General features: G+C 39.0%; 1 protein-coding gene across 2 annotated transcripts in view; it reads right to left on the bottom strand.

The window, feature by feature from the left end:
* Nucleotides 1–9,623: 9,623 nt before the first annotated feature.
* The window catches only part of CRACR2A (calcium release activated channel regulator 2A), a 52,928-nt gene continuing 45,567 nt past the window's right edge, over nt 9,624–16,984 (bottom strand). Inside the window, exons 16-18 of one of the 2 annotated variants that reach the window (XM_030235179.2) lie at nt 15,718–15,819; nt 11,014–11,090; nt 9,624–10,069 (exon numbers count right to left, since the gene is read on the bottom strand). In XM_030235179.2, coding sequence (XP_030091039.1) covers nt 9,979–10,069; nt 11,014–11,090; nt 15,718–15,819 — 270 coding nt within the window. In that variant the 3' untranslated portion in view covers nt 9,624–9,978. Of the gene's footprint in view, nt 10,070–11,013; nt 11,091–12,935; nt 13,181–15,717; nt 15,820–16,984 lie in introns of those variants that run through there. The other variant, XM_050972624.1, reaches the window with a different exon arrangement.

Genomic DNA, 16,984 nt, shown 5'->3' on the forward strand with positions numbered 1-16,984 from the left:
TTACCTTTTTTTGAAACATTTCTTTCAACATTTCTCAGAGATCATCATAGATCTTAATCGCTAAGCACATGTGGGATCATACAGAAGACAAATTCTTTAGATGGCATCTAAGCTTCCTAGAAATTAAGTGTGAATTAACAGCACCTACAAATCTTTTTAAAAGCAACTAAAGAAATAAACCTGATGCTTCAGATCTGATATAACAATATGTTTAGAGTAAAGAGAACATGAATCATCAGCTAGAGATTTCCCAGAAAACTGGTGTTTCTGCACAGTATGATGACTGGGGTGAGCCAGGGCAGTAGTACGCCTACAGGGAACAAGAGTGTTCCCTGAAAATAGCTGCTGTTTCTGGGGATAGGCACTAAAAAGGTAAAAGATGTGTTCTATACTGTCGAGACAGAGAAAGAAGCAGACCACTGCTCACAGATGACTGCTAAAGCAGACCACCTGTCTCTTAGACAAAAAAAAATTCTTCTAGGGTACAAACACAGCTGACAGGAAAGAACAAAGATTTTTATCATCTCAAAATTTTTGAAATCTCTGCTGTTCTCTTTGCACGTCTTTCAGGCTCTACAGGTACCAACACAATTTCCCTGACTCCCTTCCCTTTATCTTTTCTTCGTATGTTTGATATTTTTCTCATTTTTGAGTGGAAACAAACAATGGAGATTTGTGATGATGCAAACAACATGAAGATACAGTTAGCTTTATAGTTAGGAAAGCTTGGGGAGATACTATAGTGTGATTAAGAAACAGAAAGAAACCATGTTACCTTTGAAATAACAACTGCAGCACAAAATCAGTCTTACTTCCTCAAACAACACACAGGTTTGGGCTACAATCCAAGTCATTCCTCTGAATCATCAAGTGTGGTCTTTTAGAAGCACAGCAATCAGCAAGATCAAGCCTGAGCTGACCCTTAAGTCTTCATGTGGAAAACAGAACGTCCTCGTTGGCAGCTTGGTTCTGTGCTTTTGTGTCCAGCCACTTCCCATTTACACAAAGGAACCATCAGCATTTCCAGTACAACACAGCCCTAGAACCAGAAATGGACCCCTGTGTTAAGGTCACAACAGGATTTAATCATAAACCATACTTGCCCTACCATTTTGAAACAGGAATATGAACTGGCAGCCCAGAAAGGCGTGTGTAACTCATTAACAGTGACTTGCAATGCCAATCAGTTAGCAGATGCACTTTATCAGCATTGTGGCATATTTTTCACATTTACTGGCATGAAAAATCAATGTCATTAGCTAATGAGATATGATTAAAGCAAATATAATTGCTATTATCAGCACCAAGGGAGTATCTCAGAAAAAAAATCCCATTATTTTGCTCCCTTTCCTATGGGGTGAGTATAGATAGCAAGAAGTGTAAGTGCTGTGCAAAGCTGAAGCAGGAGCCTGTGATGGATAACATTTGTACATCAAGTAGCCAACGACAAAACAAAACACATGATGACAATACATTCTGAGCTGTGAATTGAGGGTATGAAAGCAGCAGAATTCAAAAAGTGAATGTATCCTTTACCAGTAAAGATGAGGCGGTAACTGAGAAAAGAACTTAAGAAAATAATTGGAAAACACTCAAAAGACTGGGTAAATTGTCCTGACACAACCCACTAACAAAAGTAGTGAAGACAAGAAGGTCTAACATTTTCTGGGAGAAATTTCCATTTGAATACTGTTGCTAAATGATACCATTAGGAAGGAATTCTGTTAAGCAGCAGGATGTCTACTCTCCATCTGGGCAAATTCCTAGACCCTTGCAACCTAATGTTCATGGGTCCAAATGCAAAATTCACTTTTGCTTGCCAGAACATTGACACCATGTTATGTTCTTCCCATTCTTGTTCCTTCAACAGTACTGGCATAATATGTTGTTTCTTTTCCTTCATCTTGAGAAGTTTCTAGCTTGTACTTTGGTGATATACAGGATTCCCTTTGTGGAATCTGCTTATAAACTAAAACCAGACCTTTCTCGAACATTTCTACTAAGCTGTCCTCATCTCCTACTTGCCTGTGTGTCATGTGTCCTTCTTACTAGAGTCCACTCATGTAAATGCCTGTGACAGCAAGGATAAATCCAGTTGGCCTGGAGATACTGCCATTCCCACAAAACATTAAACATTTATAGACAGCTAGAACTGAGGAAGACAGAAAGTACCACTGTGATTCACCAATCTCTTGAAAACATCCAACCCCATTGCTGAAGCAAGACAAGCTGGAACAGGTAGCCTAGGACCACTTACAGTGAGGTTTGGGGTATCTTCAAGGATGAATACTCCACAACTTCTCTGGGAAAACTAGTCCAGTGTTTCAGAACTTCCACAGGAAAAAAGAAAATATAATTTCTTGTGTTCAGATGGAATTTCATGTGTTTCAGTTTGTGCCTGTAGCCTCTTCTACAGCCACTGGGTACTCCAGAGAAGAGTCTGGCTCCCTTCTTTTCATTCCCAAAGTTCATCAAGTATTTACATTTGCTGAAAAGATCCCTCTTGAGCTTTCTCTCCTTTAAGCCCCCTGGGTCCAGCCATTCAGCTGGTCTTCACAGCAGTCTCCTGTCCAACTGTCTAACACTTTGTCATCTTGTCAGTGAAGATATTATGGGAGAGTGTCAAAAGCCTTACTAAAGCTGAGTTAAACAACATCCATGAATCTCTCCTCATCCATCAAGCTAGACATCTCACTGTGGAAACTATCAGCTTCATTATGCACAATTTCCCCACTGTCATTCCATGCTGATTATTCCTGATCACCCTCTTGTCCTTCATGTATCTCAGAATGGCTTCCAGGACTAGTCATCCATCACCTTCTCAGGCATTGTAAGGCTCAGTGCTGTCTGGACCCTTCTTCTTACCCTTCTGGAAGACAGGATGGACATCTGCTTTTTAGAGATGTCTTGCACCACAGAGCGCTTTCATAACACCCTTAAATGCTCTGTTGCAGGTGTTGTGGTGATCTTAAATTAACTTCTAGGCTTTAATGTTGGTACCCAAAGCAGACATTCAAAACAGTCTGCTTAACTAAAATGGTATTTGTTTGGGGATTTTTCCATCTGTACCACCAAAATATAGGTTGTAAGGAAAGCTTGGAGGTTTCTAGTCCAAGCAGAAATATCCTCAAAGCTGTGTCAAATCACTGTTTTGAAAACTTCCAAAAATGGGGACTTTATAAGTTATCAGCAAATTGGGTACAAAACCCCTTCACAACAAACCATGCCTAGCTTATTTAGCATTACATTTTGAAACTTGCCAGAAGGTTTTAATCATTTGATAGATGTCTGTAATTGTGCATGACTTAACTTTCTTGACCAATGGCACCCTACAGAAATCTAGATCTACCATGTTTGCACAGCTGCATTGTCTGCACAGCAATGACAGAAAGGTACATTTAGCTACTGTTCTACACAAGAATCATGTCAGCGAGGAACAAATATTAAACAAAAAATCCACTATTTAATCATTTGAGCAGCACTCGACTGCTGTGCAGCATTCCCTGCATGGGACAAGCCAAGAGAAAGCAACATTTTACCTGAGTTTAGAATTCCTTGCACACCCTCCCCTGGGGCTTCTAATGACACAAATTATTTCAGTGTAAAAGGTGACTCCACAGAGGGTTACAAATAAAAATGCTTATAGCATACCTGTAGAAAGTTTCACTCCTATCATCCGTCTTTCTGACAGAAATGTCATTTAATGCAAATCAGTTTCTCTGTCAGAATAATACTTAAAGAAGTCCTGTCACTGAGAAACTGCATTAGTGATTTATGCCTCATTTCAGAGGGATGAGCAACAGCCTTATTACAGCTTCATAATATAAATCCATACAATACAGGGTTGCTATGACAACTGATGAGCCTTAATAGCCTAGATTCAAAGGACCTTGTTCAAAGCTGTCAAGTAGTGCAGTTCAATGCAGTTCAGACATCTGCACCTGTAAGAACTGGGAGAAAGCCATGCAGAAACTGAGGGTTCACTGAGGCTCTCAGGGGAGGCATCTGAGCTTTGCAGCTGAGAGCCTTCCTTACCTCTGAGCTATGCACTGCTAGTCCTGAGGCTTTCCAGCCCCCATCAGAGGTATCCAAACTGGTGTTTGGCTGCAGCAATACTGAGCTCCCAAGGCTGCCTGACAAACGTGGTTCACATCCAGTTCCATTTATTAATATTTAAAGATGAGGTTAAAAAGAGGCAAGACAATTAAACACCTTCTTGGTGCTCAAAAAGGGCTGCCCACCCCTCTAGACTTCTTTTCTCAAAACTGTGATCTTAGCTGTGTTTTCCGCCCATATCCTCCCACTAACTGTGGTATTTGTCACATTTTGCTGGGCTAGTTCAGCTCACTAACACAGGAGAGAATTCTGTCTTTTTCTTCTTTTCTCCATTTTTTTTTTCCTTGAGATACTGCCAAGGCCTTAAATGGCTTGTTGCAGGGTTCTAACAACTTGTAAAAGGTAAAATGGAGGAGTAATGACTGGCAGGAATGGAGAGTTGCAAACCTACCCAGTGGTCTACCCTCTGAAAACAGCAGCACCTGAGCTTTAACAACAGCTATTCAGTCACAGCAATATTCACATTCCCAATTCATAGACTTGATCTGCTCTGAGAAGGTAAGATTTAAGTGTAGTGCTGCAGCAGCACTGAATCCTGCAAATAGGCAGACTGATTTTCCAAAGCTGATAATACTCAGTTTACAAACAAGGTCATTAAGAAGACAGAAAAAAAAAATTAAGCTGGATACAGTGACACGAGACCTAAAAAAGCATGTTATGTATGCTCTGAGCCAAAGAACACGGCTCTCACAAGGTGAGGCAAAGATGGCACAAGACAGAATGCCAGGCACAACACGGTATGTCATAGAGGGATGGCAGCTGTGGCTGCTGCTCTTCACTGCTGCAAGCCCAGCCAAAACCTGAGCTGGGTGTGTACTGCTGAGGTACGGATGCATACACAACACACTAATGTCATCAGCCACACAAAACTCAGCAGGGTCTTCACTGTTCATTACCCAGACACACAAACAGCACCTCAAATAATGGGAGTGCTTGAGTATGATTCAGAGCCACATAATGTTTTACTCAAATTCCCTGCTCCCTTCCTGTTCAACCCATGAGAACCAGACATTTCCAGTGAGAAAGCTCCTCTGAATCTGGGTTTTTTCTTGTAATGATTGTTGTGCTCAGGAGAAGCATGTGGCAGAAAAGGCACTGACAACTGCAGAAGCTAAACACAGCTGTCCAGTATAGCTGGACTTGCTTGAAACACTTCCCTCTTCAGTGTTTGAAAGGAAATAAGCAATGCTTATCTGACTAATCCAATGTCCTTCAAATTCTAGTACATTTTGAAGGATTCAGTGTCACTGCATACAATACTTCAGATTAGTAATAGAAATGAACTTTTATACATGCCCTGTAAAGTTAACCTACTGGGGTTTTTTTACACCTTGAGAAGCCTATTTTCATCAGACAATGACCAGGTGCCTTTTACTAGCTTCATGCTAAAAGAACTTCAGTTGTTTGGTGTGTGAACAGGCCAAAGTGCTCAACTCTCTTCTTTTTCCAGAAGTGTATGTGAGTGCTATTGCAATTCCTCTAACTTCAATAATCAAAAAAGACCCATTATTTATATAACAGCTGTGGATGAATTCAGGAAGTTGCCACTGATGAGCTTTCTGAGCATGTTTATGCTTTCTAAAACAAGCTTCCACTTGTGCAGATGATAAAGTGGATTTATTTCAAAATGATCTCACATGGTAGAAAATTCTGCCAATATACGGATGTTGCAAACAAAAATGGTCCCAAGTTGGGAAATTTTACTTGAGCTAATTTACTACCCAAGTACACAAATCTTTTATCAATGATTGAGGTTCTGGGGAAAGAAAAAGAGTGTAAACCATCAGAAAAACATATTTATGTATATTCTTTCTCTATTCCGCTCCTGAGTTTCAGCTTCCTTTTTTTTCCACTATGAAGTCAAGAAGTCAAATCAGTCTGTGAGAATTTGTCCAGGGAGCCAACAGGTAGCACAGGAAGTTTTGTGGGGCTGTGTGTAATGCTTTCTGCCACCCCAAATAATATGGTTCCAGCCATTCAATCCCAATGCTCCCAGTTGTCCTGGGCTTTGGGATGCCAGTTGTCCTGTTCCTCATTTGTCCCTGCTCCAGTATGGGGTGTGACCACTGTCTGCAGTTCTTTCAGAGGCAAACTTGCTTCAGGGTGGTCTGTTCCTCACATATTCCTTGTGTGTGGAGCATTCCCATTTTAACAGCTGCAGATCACTCCTTAAATCTGGTATGTGAGGAGGTGCTATACACTTCTCTCAGGGAGGTTATACCGTGCAATGATTTTTTCCACTGTTGCTCCATTCACATCTGGGCAGGCTGGAACCTGTTTTGACTGGCACACAGTAATTCATGGACATTCACTTCCAAAGGGTTAGGAGCACTCTGTTACATCCATGCAAATGACCTTTGTACTGTGCATATCCAGAGATCTGTCAGTACTGGGTACCTGACCAGGCAGAGATAAATTTCTCCCAGTGGAGAACTGAAATGGAAAAATGGAAAAAAAAAAAAAAAAGAAAAGAGGAAAAGGAAGTTTCACTTCTGTTAAGCCAGTATTAACTTTCTGAAGAGCTGAGAAAAATACTGCCAGGAGGTATAAATCCTCCTGGAGAGTAAGAAGACAGCAACCCAGCAATACAGTTAGCATAAAGGAAGGTGGGAACCTGACAATTCCCACACCAGTCTGATGGCCAGCTGGACAGCAGAATCTGTCCAGGAGTAGAGCCTTGTAGCATGTTATTCATACCTGCCTTCAGTGAGCATGAGTCCACCCATAACTGCTGTTTGTACAGGTGTGCCAGCAGGTGAATAAGCCCTGACCTGAGGTTTAGATAACCAAACAGACCATGAGAAACCCTAGACATGACACAAGCAACTCTGAACACTGCAAATAACAGAGTGAAAAGCTGAAAGTTGTTACAGACAGCACTGTGAGCCATGCCTGGACTTCCCAGGTGGACAGTGGGGGAGTTACACAGTAACCTCACAAATAATTGGAGGGGAATATTTGGGACTCTTTTGGGAGTGGAAACTTGCAAGGTCAGCACCACCTCAGTAACTGTATCAACAACAGCACATAAAGTCAAGGTGACAGGAAATGGCAGAAGAAATAGACATGTGGGTACAGATGTAGAAAACCTGGGACTAACAGGGAGAAGGCAACTAGGGACAAGTTGTTTCTGTGGGATATGAAGGACAGAGAAAGGGAGGGGTCAGGGTAAGTGGAATAAGTGTGGGAAAAAAATCAAGAGAAGGTAGAATAAAAGAGACCAGTTGTATGTGGGCAAGCTGCTGGTCAGAATTTATCTGAATGAGCCTTGTGCCCCACAGCTGCAGGACATCCAGTCTTCTCATTAAACCTGATTTCCTGCTTGGTCCTGGGGAGAGGTGTGGGGCAGAGTGGGAGAAAGAGAGCTCTGCAAGTCACAGGAGTTGTGTACACACACGTTTCCATCAGCAAACTTCAGTCTTGATCTGTTGGAAAGAAAGAGGAGGATTAGGTTATCTGTGTTCATATTTATAGGAATGCTGCTTGTGTATATGTGGGTGGCAAGCAGTGAAGGCATCAATCTCTGTGTGGTCTGTGTGGCTGATGACTCTGTTGGTGCTGTGTGTGTGTATCTGCACCTTCACAATGTGTACTCAGCTTGGGATTTGGCTGGACTTCCAAAAAGGATCAGCAGCAGCCACAGCTATCAATCCTAGATGGAAGACATTGCCTGGGTGCTAGACTGCACCAGATTTATCTGTAGAAGGAGAATCACCCTCATCCCAGGATTCAGCTGCTTCTTAGCATTGTCTGTTCTCAAATTGTGTACATCCTGCTGGCAGGGTCTCAGTGCATGCTTAAAGACACCCAAATAAAAATGATCCCGTGGGAGTCACAGAAAGAAAATCCCCTTCACTTGTCACTGTCCTTCAAAATCAAGATGAACTTCAGGGAAAAATAAATTAAGGATCTGAATTTGTGGGGCTAGAATCATGGACAGTAAAGCTGAAATTAAGGGTTCAAACTGTCTTCCTGAGGCTGAGAGAGGCTGGAGGAAATATAGCTGGTTCCTCAATGGAGGAACAGTTCACTCAAAATCAATTAGCAGAGCCAATATTTAAACTGATGACACTTTTTTCCTAGCTGAAATTGGGATAAAGTGTTGGTTTTGTTGATGTTTAAATTAATGGTTTGCATTAGTTCAGCTCCAGCTAGGACTGAACACAGATGGTTCAATTCTAAGATTTCCATGATGGATAACATGCCACAGTCGATAAGGTGGCTCAACTCTCCACAACCAGTAATGGACTTCAAGAAGCAACCCTGGGAAGTGAACAGAAAGCCTATTGATTTTCAGTAATGGATACTCATTTTGCTCATTTACTGTTTTAGAGCTTCTTAGGCACCTCACTGAAGGCAAGGGGAGTTTTTGTCATTTGGATGAGCAGATTCTCAGGAATCAACAACGGAAAAAAGCTTAATAATCAGCTTATCCTGGGCTGCTTCGTTCATCCATTACTCCTGATAGAAGTAAACCCCTGGTTTTTTATTCTACCAATAGGGAAAGGGTCACATCCAGACTCCAAGTCATAGGAAAGGGCATTTGAGTGCTGGTATGGATATAGAAATTGCAGTAGGGGAAAGTCTATAAACCCCCATTGTGCAGTTCTCGGAACTAGACGAACACCTTTGATCAGACTGAAATCCCAAGAGCACAATTAATTACTGACAAAGTTCTTATCCAAAACAGAGTTACTTATTGAGCTTATTATTCATCTTTAGTTTCAAATTGATTCATTAGTTAAATTAAAAATAATTTTTTAAAAACATCTAGAAAATTGATTAAAAACATAATGTCTGTAACAGTTTTATATAATGAAATCTACCTCTTATGTGATATTTTGATGAAATAAATTATGCCATGGGCTCCACTTTCCCAACGAGCTCACCATTGTAAATACTTGTTCTTAAATGCTTACCACAAGAGCTGGATGCAGTGAAGACATATCCCATCAGGAATAATTGTTGATCATGCGGTGGCTGGGCGATGCACTCTCAAGTTTCTTATTTCCATTTATATCCCACAAAAGCTTCCAAAGATAATTGACATCTGTGTTTCTTATGATACAGGATGGGCCATGATCTTCTAAAACAAATCCCTATGGGTAAACTGTGTCTCTGTGCTATCAGGCCCTGGAGGAATGTTGTGTGGCAGCTGCTTTTGAAAAAGCAGTCATGTATTTAGCTACATGAGGAGGAATTTTTTCTTAGCATTGCTAAAAGAGCAATATCTCACTGAATTTTGGTAAGATTATTCATTCATTAAATGTGAAAGTTAAGTTTTTCAAAATCTTCCTCAAAATAAGATTTGCTGTTTCTGAAAATTTTACCTCCAAAAAATATGACACCTCCTGTGACAGACTTTTGGAGACAAAGAGCTGTTCAGTCAGCCTTAACATCTCTTGAACTACAAACAACTACACCTATGGCAATTCTTAAAAAACTGTAAAGAGAGCTCAGCACAAAATCAGGATCTAAGGGTCTGAACAGAAATGAAATAAGCAGTATTCAGAGGATGGGTTATTCACACAAGTAGGAATTTACTTCATATTCAAAATAGTTTTCTTCTCATAAAATTGGTTCTTCTTATTAATAATGTGGCAGCTTCTACAAGCCTGATGACAAAGCTGGATTCAGTGGCGTTAGGCATCAAACAGAAAGACTGATACTGCCCCAGATACACTGTCAATTAACTAAACACAATACTTATAAAAGCAAGATCACATCATATAAAGATTTTAACTTTTGCTTACACCGACAGTCAGAACACAGCAGAAGAAATATTTGGAAGATAAAAGCAAATTTGATAGTGCCAGGTAGTGTTTTACAAATGTATGACTTGTCTAAACATGCCTCAGCATTTTATTGCCTCATACAGCATGACTTTTTATTTGTATCAGACTGAAGTTCGATGGTTTTCTCTTTCACTTTATCTTCATGTTCTTTTAAAATCCTGGAGCAAAGAAAGAATACTTGTGAGAAAAAAAGTCAATAAAACCCACAAGAGATTGAACAAAAAACATTTTCCCAAGAGTATAAAATTGTCCAGAGATTTAACAGAACATGACAACACTCTGTGAAGTAACAAACAAGCAAAAAAGTACAATTATGATGGCTCCATCACACAACTGCCTTTGTTCATTTAGTTAGAAAAATTTAGTTAGTGCTGATTGTCAACATTTATTGCATATTACACAGACTCAGAATAGTGACTTTCATTTCTTACTTTTAAGGCTGGAACAAAAACTAAAACAAATCTGGCTGAGTAGACATTTATCAATTACCGACATTTTCACAAAATTTCACTGATTTCAGCAACCATATTAGAGAATTGCCAACTCATTACCAGTGTCTTCACCTCTGTAAGTAGTTCAGAGGGGCCAAATTTTCCTGTATCTTTACCTCTAGCTTTTATATAACTTCAAAAATCCACTTCTTCCTGTCTCCCAGCCCCCAGGCAGACAGCAGAATTTGAGCTGTAATGAGCAGAGGGAAGAAGGAAGCATATCCAATGTCCTGCTGCAAGGAGTCAGCAGCAGCCATTTTCAAGCATATTTCTGCAAACCTTCAGGAAATTCTTGCAAGAATTATCACAACAGCCAAGGCCCTCAGCTTTCCTGGCAACAATCCAGATGTTTCTGGATCTATACAGACTTTCACCACTATAACTCTTTATGAACCTGAGCAACTCTCAGTCAGAGCAACAGGGTCAGGCTACAGAACACTTTAAAAGCAGCGAATATTTCACCACCCTGAGTTCCTATAACTAATAAATATAAAACGAGTATAAATATAATATAACATAACATAAAACTAATTAAACAAAGCAAATTCACAATGTCATCAATTACAGGGCAGTCAGGCACATAAAACTCATTGTTGGTGTTTTCTTCTTACCTAGCTAAATGAAGCACGGACTTTTCCACATTGTACCCAGAATATGCACTGCATTCATAGAAAATTAAATTGTAATCCTACAATCAAAAAGAAAGGCCATTTCAATTACTTTTGCACAATGTCTCACTCCAGCTGTAAAAAGAGGAAGACAGATATACTGAAATATGAAAATAAAGAAGGAGAAATAGATGATCTTAGGATTTTAATTCTAGAGCTAACAGTAAAGAGTAACAAAAGAAGTCCAAGTGTGTCTCACAAATAACAACTATATGCTTCTCTTAACAGATAATTGTTCTGAAGAATAGCTTTTAATATAAAAGCTCAAATGAAAACAGGTCTTGTAAGGTACTAAGCCTTGTGAACTTCCCTTGTGATGCTCAAGCAATTCTCACATCACTGAGTGCTGGACAAAAGAGGTGAAAAGAATTCCAGTAACTTTTCTTTCATCTTTTTGTACTTGTGAATTTTTTTCTGCACTTTCTTTGCAGTCAGCCTGCATCTTTCAGTTTTGTACTCCCCTGGGAGCTTTGTAATTAGGAACAGTGGGTAAATGATCAATTCTTGGGAGAGATTCTCAGCCCTTCAGCTGAAGTCTTATAAATTAAAGGCAAGAGAACATCTGCACAAGAGCCTGACCTGGCAGGTCTGACAGCAGAGAAGTTTGAAAGGGAATGACAGACTATCCTCCAAAATAGCTATCTGTCTGCTTTCACAACCTACTACATGAAGGTCACCTACGTTACCTCTGTGGTATTACTACTTGTCCTTTTACCCATCCAGATTTCAAATTTCTATTCACTTTCCACTTGTCTCTGTATCTTAGTGTTATTTATAGCAGTAGCTTAAAATTCAAGCAAGTTAGTCAGTACCTTGGAAAATTACAATCACGTCTGCAGAGTTGCATTTGTTTGTTATTAACTGTGGTTACTGCACTTATACTTACTTAACCACCCTTCACAAGAAACTTGTAACTCAGTTTTCAAAACTTTCCATTAAGCTGACCAGGTATTTCTGGTTTGTTTTGATTTTTTTCCCCTATATACCATGCTTCCAGAATTGCACAACTTTTTGAAATTTTTGCCATCTTCGTGGAATTTCAGAGACAAAAATAGGGAAAAGAATTCCATAAATACAGTAGTTTATTTTAGCAGCTCTAAAAAAAGTGCTTCAGAATTATCCAATGTCAGTTTTGCATATGTTGTCAATGTTATATTGTTTGTTCCAATGAAAAACAGGATTGAACAACATGCAATAATTTCTTGATGACCAGATAAACACAGAAAAGCAGAGAAGGAAGAAATCAAGCAATGTTAGTGTTGAATAGACATTTTAACAATTTTTTTAAACATATACAACATTTACAATAATGCAACCCTATGATTCTCTTGCTTTTCTTAGAAAAGTTTTAAGATAAAATTTGACCAGGTCAAATTTCTTACTAGCTATGCAAACAAAAGCTTGAACTAAAAGTTACACTTTCTTTTTCTGCTCAGCTGATCAGAACTCCAATAGAAAACCTACTGTGGTCAGTTTATAGGTATTTCATGTCAGCCTAGCTGAGAGTGATACTACTCCAACATCTTCCTCACATACAACAAAGTGTCACCACAGGATATCTCTCAGTGATAATTTCCTTTATGCTGGCATGAATCTGAATGGATTTTTCAGCAAATTGCTTGGATGGAAGGATAACAATTTAAACTCAAATGATAATGAGTGCTTAATTCTTTCAGTCTAGCAAAAAGGTTCTTGTCTGAAAAGGGAGATAGTCTGGCAATACAACATGCCATTTCCCTGATTCAAAGAGGAAACTTAATTGATAGAATACACAAGGAGCACAAACTAGGAGCAGGAAGGATACATACAATTATTAAGCCAGCAAATGCCATCTATCTCCATCCAAGAATCAGCTAGTGAACCTTGGAGACCACCGACAATTACTTCATTTTAAAAACTTACCTACAAATCAGCAGACATCTAAAGAATAGGGAGGAAAATGAAGTATTACCAGAGGGAGCTGGGCAATTTTCTGTCCTGTAAAGTACCATCACTCTGAGAATAGCTGCCTCATTAGCAGTATTTGTGCAAGAATGGCACTGACAGGTTGACAAAGTAGGCACTGTATGAATACACAGAAATAGTCCTCATTCCATGAAGCACATTTACTCTGCAAAGCCAAGGCAGACAAAGCATTATCTTATTTTATAGTTGGGGAACAGTGATAGAGAAGGATTTATTGACCCATTTAAGATCATTCAGGAAGTACGTGCAGGGCCAAAATAAAATCATGTGGATATAGGCATGCCTGAGCAGCACCTGTATCAGAAGGCATTTTATTTAAATAATTGGCAGTGCTTACACTTCTGTACTCAAACAGAAGTGGCTGTTTGAGTACAGAAGTGTAAGCACTGCCAATTATTGGCTGCTCCTGGACGCTCACAATATGATGTGAATGTTCTCTCTTGTGCTCATATGAACTCTTGGTCACTGGATCAAGCTAAGCTAAAGAGAAATTTGTTATATGGAGTGCTCCTTCTATATCCTCTGCTAAAACAAGTCAAATGGGCTTCCACAATCCCTAAGTTCATTCCATTCTTCCTCTTCACAGGGTATAACAAACACACTGGAACTACAAGTCTTCTCAAATGACAACTCTCCTCCTTTTAAAAATTAATTGTGCTGCCTGCCTTGCAGAGAAGTTATGTGACAAGGGCATTAGAATGGAAGCCCTTGGGTTTCTGACCAAAGCTGTAGTACAGTACAGTGCTTGTAAGATGTGGGACTGAAGCAAAGTAAGGGTTAATACAGCTGGGCTGAAATGGCCCCTGAAAGTACATGTTCCTTTCTGACTACAGAAAAAACTGGGTAAAACCAATCCCATCCTGTGAGACATTGAAACACTTCTTAAAACTGTTGGACTTCAGGATCAACAGGCTAAACTGATTCTTTGCACAACATGTGCTTGTTTTCACCAAATAAGGCTATACAAATTAGTATCAGCTCAGCACCTAGCCCTGTGCATTTGGGATCATTTGTGAGTAATTCATGGGATTATTCACAAAACAAGTAACTCAGCTGCATACACTAACAGAGACAGTGGTATGTGGTTTCACAGGAATTACATGGCCATTTAGCAAGAATTAATATTCCATTAAAATTCATGGTTATTATTAGCTCAGCAAGCAAATTATTATAATTTAATTATATCTATGCTACTTTTCAACTAATCCATTGCCATTAATCACTCCTTCTCTTAACTACCTCAGGCAGCACATTCAAACATTCAAATGAGTCATTCAGATCCATTCATTTGATTATAACCATCTTATTTGACAACTTTTTGTTTTACCTATGCAAAACATTTTATTTTCTTGCATGACATGTTAGAATTAATAGCCTGGTGGGCTGTGAGCTCTATATACTAGAGTGATTCATCTTTGTTTTACTAGTACAGTTTTTTTAGAGCAAGATGACATGCAAGACACCTACTCTCTGTCCATTTAGCATTTATGTGTCACTTGTTTTTTTCACAGACAGATTCAGTGTTATACCCTGGACTCCCTCCTAGTTTCCAGGGTCTCAAAGTTATCTGCATTTCCATGCACACAAGAAAATAAAGCTGATTTCCTAAAGGGAGATCCTTTGGGGGATAAAGTTCAAGGCTGATAATCCTCTCAGACAAAAACCAAATAACGGACACAAACCTGAATAGGGGGTATAATTTCAAAAGGCTATGTGAATAATCGAAATAAGATAAAAAGAGATCTGGCCATAATTCTTTCAGCTTCAGACAGGAGCAGCAACCTTTCCTGGAAGAACAATTCAGCTGCACTTCAAACTTTGAAAATACCCTTTTTATCACTGACAGTAAATCTATTTTCAAAGGCAAAAGAGGTAAATACGTGAAATCCAGCACACTGTTTAATTTAGGAGCATTCCTACCAATTTGGTGAATATTTCAGCAATATTTCAATTACTTACTTCTAAATAAATAAATATTCTGCAGGCATTCATGTTCAAACTATAAGCACTGTATAAAGAGATTCAAAGGAAAAATTGATGGGCATGGTACACAAGAATATAAACAAGTATCTGGTATTTGCAGTCCCTTGATTGCTTAAATTATGCCCATGGATCACCAGTGCTCTGGTAGATGCAGACTGTTAACTCTACTTATTTTATCTCCTTGATGGAAAGTTACTAAAAGTAAACATGTTTTCTACTCCTACCACAGGAGTAACAGATGGTCTTCTTTGGTTTTACAGGAGGTAGGAGGGAGAAAAGGTCCCCAAATTATCTCTATGTTAAGAATCCTTTCACAGGGAAAAGGGAGGAAAAAAGAGAGAGAAAATAAGCAGCAAGGGAAAAAATAGAGAAAAAGAGAGAACAAAGAGAGACGAGACACAATGAGAGTGAATTCTAAAATATTTTTCTTCTCCACTCACTTTTTGGTTTGGTTTAGGGTTTTTTATTTGATTGCTTTGGTTTTAGGGTGTTCTCTTTATCTAGGCAGTGTTGCAAGTACTGTAATTATCAGCACTCACATCACTGAAAGCTGAATTGAAGAGTGTGATGGGGATCCTAATCCTTAAAGATACCTATCTGACTAAGATTAATCTGTATTTCTATGAATTTAGACACATGGAGACTCCATTTTAAAACCATCACCTTCAATCCTTGTAATGAGTTCCCAAAGCACAGTACCTTTGCAAGATGGTCTCCCATTCCCATCGGGACCTCGCGCTCCTTTTCGTTATCGGTTTTGTTACCCAACAAAAGAACAGGCACATTCTCCCCAGTTGCCTCCTGCAGGATAAACAGCAAATATCAACTGAAGTGTTGAATTCAAAAGATCACAGATGAAGAGGATAAAAGCTAACAAATGTCACACTCTAGCAAGACGTTTAAGACTTCACACAAACCAGGTATGTGCCACTTTGCTTACAAACATGTCAGGAATTGAAGCTGGATAAAAAACATGAAAAACACGTAATGCTAAGATTACACTGACTAGGGATTTTTTTTAAATAACAGCACAGAAGCTCATTAGTCTTTATTTTAAAATGGGAGAGAGAAAACCACCGTGCTACACAGGCTCAGATACTATGTGTTTACAGCCACTGCTTTTCTAATTACATGGCCAGGAAAAATAATAGCAACACCTGGGTACTATTATGACAAATGAATTACACTAAATAGTGAAGAAATACATAGAATAGGCCCCCAAAAATACATAGAATAGACAGAAATCAAAATTCATTCTGAAAAGGGTTATAATCATCACAGTGAGTGCTTTCATTAGGTAGGCTGAATGCTACAGCAGTAAAGGGACTTGGCAGTATGTCCACCTTAGCAACAGTTTGCAGCAAACAAAAATTAGTTAGTAAAGAAGAGTGAACTATTAGAGTTTGAAAAAAAGTTTTGACCACAATATTCAATTTTTCTGAATCAAAATCAGCAATGCTCCTCTAGCTTTTACCATACTGAATTAAAACATGCCACTTATTTATTAAGATCACATAATTAGCAAGGGCCTGTTCTTCCCAAATGCATGCTAATAGTACTTCAGTAAGGCTACTCATATCTGGAATAACTGTGGCTGTTTGGAGGCATTTAAATGACTGAGTCCTAATCTGAACTCCTAAATCCACCTCCTGGCTATTCAGGAAATATAAAATAATATTATAATAACAGTGTGTTATACTAGAGCACATGCCCAATAAAATCAGACTAAATTATCTTTGCATATTGATTTGTCCCTTTTTCAGTGTGCAAACAGGAAATCACACTTCATTCTTGCTACAAGTCAGCCCCTTGTGGCAGCTGCCTCAGTTTTATTTTTACTCTTTGTTCTGGCCACAAGCAAATTCCACTGCTTATGTTCTTAATGTGTTTTAATTTTTAATTAATTGATGACACTCAGTGATATGGACTATGATTTCCTTTTCAAGTGGTTGAAAGGATGATCCCC

This window comes from Serinus canaria, chromosome 1, assembly GCF_022539315.1.
Source record: "Serinus canaria isolate serCan28SL12 chromosome 1, serCan2020, whole genome shotgun sequence".
NCBI classification, from domain to species: domain Eukaryota; kingdom Metazoa; phylum Chordata; class Aves; order Passeriformes; family Fringillidae; genus Serinus; species Serinus canaria.